The sequence below is a fragment of the Marmota marmota genome, unplaced genomic scaffold, assembly GCF_001458135.2.
Source record: "Marmota marmota marmota unplaced genomic scaffold, marMar, whole genome shotgun sequence".
NCBI classification, from domain to species: domain Eukaryota; kingdom Metazoa; phylum Chordata; class Mammalia; order Rodentia; family Sciuridae; genus Marmota; species Marmota marmota.
Genome location: NW_026000026.1, coordinates 3246912 through 3250224, shown reverse-complemented (window position 1 = coordinate 3250224; position 3313 = coordinate 3246912). Strand labels below are relative to the sequence as shown.

The window sequence follows — 3313 nt, the reverse complement described above, 5'->3', positions numbered from 1 at the left end:
TGCATGAAATGATTTAAACAATGAAGTTTCTAAACCTTTGTTTTCTGTGATTAGACCACAAAAAATTCCACTTAAATAGAGCACACAGACATTTTTGCACATAATACTTTAATACTTCAGTAAAATCATTTTCATTGCATTACATTATAATATGTTTGGGGAGACAACCCAGCAATTGCACGATCCACTACAAGCTTTTAACATCTAAGCAATATAGCTTTGACTAAGGTCTGAAAACTCTTGAGCTGTCTATTGAAGCTTTAAAGTTTCAAAATGTTACTTTTTTAAAAGGCACCTTAAGGTTCTCTTAATTTTGATGATATAACTATTTTATGACCAGAATCCTTCTGTCAAGTGACTTTCACATAGATGAAAGATACTTTACATGCCTTTAGACAACCCATTTGGCAGCTCTCACTTGTACCTGAATAGTAGGGACAATTGTCTTGCACTCTGGGCTGGGGCCCATAGGCAGAGCAGCCAAGGCCCTCCCACACTTGCTGACCTAATTGGATGGTTTGTTAAGCAGCAGGAGATGCACCAGGGCTTCCCTGTCTTGCATGCCAATGTAGTTCACAGCCCTAACAGGCAAAGAGTGTGCAATTTAATCACAAGATTTTAAATCAAGATTTGGTGTTCTTAGATCAAAAGTTACCAAAGAAGGTCATTGTTCTTGGCACTTTAAAAACACAAAGGTTGCAATTATCAAAAACAAACTAGTTAAAAGGTAAAATGCATCTTTTCAATACTGATTAGACAAGTGTCAACAGGTATTCAAAAATTTAAGCATTACTCCTGGTGACAGCCATCACAAAATCAACCACACTGGCTTCAGCTGTATCACATGGGTCCCATATTGGAGGTTCTGTCCATCTCAGCTGGGTTTTCATGCATCAATTCTAGCACCTGCTGTCTGAAAGACCACCACTCAGCACCAAAAGAACTCCTCAGCCTCTCCACGGGAGTAGCAGATAACACTGGAGCAGTGGGCTTGACTACTTAGTTGGAGGTGTTTTTTTTTTTTTTTTTTTAAAGCATTTAACATTTAAAAACTGGGAAACAAGTCCAGAAAATGTTAAAAATTTCTCCTATCTGAAGGCACAAAGAATAAAGTTGCAGGTAGCTGATAAAAACCTTACATAAGTACAATTTAAAATAACTCAGAAGTATAAAATTTGTGAATTATTTTTCCTCAAGGGCTCTAGCTAATGCTGAAAACACCTTCTAGTTCCACTTGGTAACTGGACTTGGAAAAGACAAATCCTGGAATTTTCTGATGCTTAAAAGGAAATTATAGTCACCTTCATTGTCAAAAAAGTAATTACAAAGGGCATGTTGCTTGAAATTCTACAGTCACCTGAAAATTGAAATAACTTAAGGCAAGATTTCTTAAAATGTTTAGGTAGTTTCAAACCCAAACAGGAGGGCCCAAGAGATAATGTGCAGACACACAATTACCAAACAAGAACAAGAAAAGAGCAGGATGGGAGAGGAGGGGGGGCAGAGGAAAGGCTGTTGCCGGTGGCAGCCTCGACTTTCTCCTCAGCTGTTGGTTCGGGAGAGACACTGCCACGAAGCCCAGTGATGGCTGGTAAGGCAGAGGTTTCTGCCCATTAATAGTTGCCACTGCTAGAAGGCTACAGGCATTGGCAAGCAAATGAGGTCTCAGATTTTCCTTGTCCCAGGGCAGGAATGCCTCCAGGGACCATAATGCAGGTCACACTGCACATTTTGTTTACAATGGGCACAAACACACAAAGGACTTTAAGCTTATTAAATTCAGAATATTCCTGAGAAGGTATCAGCTATGGGCCTAAGGTCCCAACATCACAATAACAAATATCAGCTAGTTCAGGGACACATTCCAGACACATGCAAAAGGCCTTCCTAGCAGCAGGTGGGTCTATCCCCAAAACCTTGCCTGGGTCCTCTCCAGAGAGGCACACACTCCCATGCACCTACCCTCCCAGGACCCTCCCCCAACACACTCCACAACCGAGTTGGCCTGCTGGCTACGTGAGGCTACTCATTAGACAAGGAAATTTCATGTAGAAGGCAGGAAGGGCCACTGTCAAGAGACCTTGAAAAGGAAATGAGTTCAGAACTTGGGGGTGCGGAAGGGTAGGTGAACCTACCAAGAAGTGGCCACCCAGTCAGGAAAGACCTGCAGACCAGCATCTCAGAGCTGCAGGTACCCTGACCGCTGCTCAGATGAAGTGGATCCAGCTCTCTTCACACTCCCCACGTGGCATGTGCAGAGCGTGGTTGCGACATGTGAGGCTGTAGTCACGGCTGTCGTTGTTGTCCCAGTACTCAGCACCGGCCACTCGGTAGCGAAGGGCGAAGTGCACACGCGATCCAAGCTCTAGCAGGAAGGGTGGCACCGGGAAACCGAAGGCAAAGACGTCCTCCGTGCCTTCAGAGCCTGCCGGCCCGCGCCACCGCGCCACCGCTTCGTGCGCACTGCGCCAGCTGGAGAAGGTGTAGCGCACGGCCACTTGCTTCTCGAAGGCCACGTTGCGCACGCGCACCGTACCACTGATGCCCAGATCCGAGCAGGTGACCCGCTCCAGGCACACGAGCTGGCGCTGCAGACGCTCGCCGAAGTCAGCGGCCTCGACAGGCGGTGGGAAATCTGGCACCAGGCACCGCAGAGTGAACTCCAGGTCCTGGCTGCTGCAGCACAGGTCCGAGTTGATGGCTAGCCGTGACAGCACGTGCAGCGGCACTGACGGGTCATCTCCCGCATTAAACACCTTGACCTGGGCCAGCTCCAGGCCCAGAGCATCTGCGAAGCGCACGCGGAGCTGCCGGCTGCAGCCTGGCCGACACGCAGCGCCCTGCGCACCCGAGGCCTTCGGGCGGCGCTCTGGGGAGCTGGGCAGTGAGCGCGCTCGCCTCAGGATGATGGGCCGCAGCTGGGGTCGCAGCCCATGGGGGCGGGGGCCAGCGGCGCGCGGCCCGGGCTCTCCGGGGGCCTACAGGGCCTTGGCTCCGGGGCTGCGCCCCTGTCCAGGTCCGATAGGCAGCTGAGGCTCCGGGGAGCAGGCTTCCGGAACCCCAAGGCTGGCGGTAGGATGGTAGAGCCTGGGCCTCTGGACATGGCGCAGCCGTCGGTCCGGCGGTGGGAGTCAGAACCGCGGGGCAATCTTACCACTCCTAGCCGGCTTCCTCCGTGTCCCCAGTCCTGTTCCGAAGCCACTGGGTGTCCGCCGGATCTGCAACCTTGCAGGGGACCCTGAGCCCGCCACGCCCTCCCCTCAAGTCCTCACCTTAGGTCCTCCGCTTCTCCCAAGGAGCGGGGGGGCTGTCT

General features: G+C 50.5%; 1 protein-coding gene across 1 annotated transcript; it reads right to left on the bottom strand.

Annotated features, from left to right (window-relative positions):
- Positions 1-1188: 1188 nt before the first annotated feature.
- Positions 1189-3302, bottom strand: Ppp1r3d (protein phosphatase 1 regulatory subunit 3D). The gene is given in 2 exon segments (XM_015478728.2): positions 1189-2920; positions 2923-3302. Coding segments are annotated over 2 exon segments (894 nt in total). The 5' UTR covers positions 3104-3302; the 3' UTR covers positions 1189-2207.
- Positions 3303-3313: the final 11 nt, after the last annotated feature.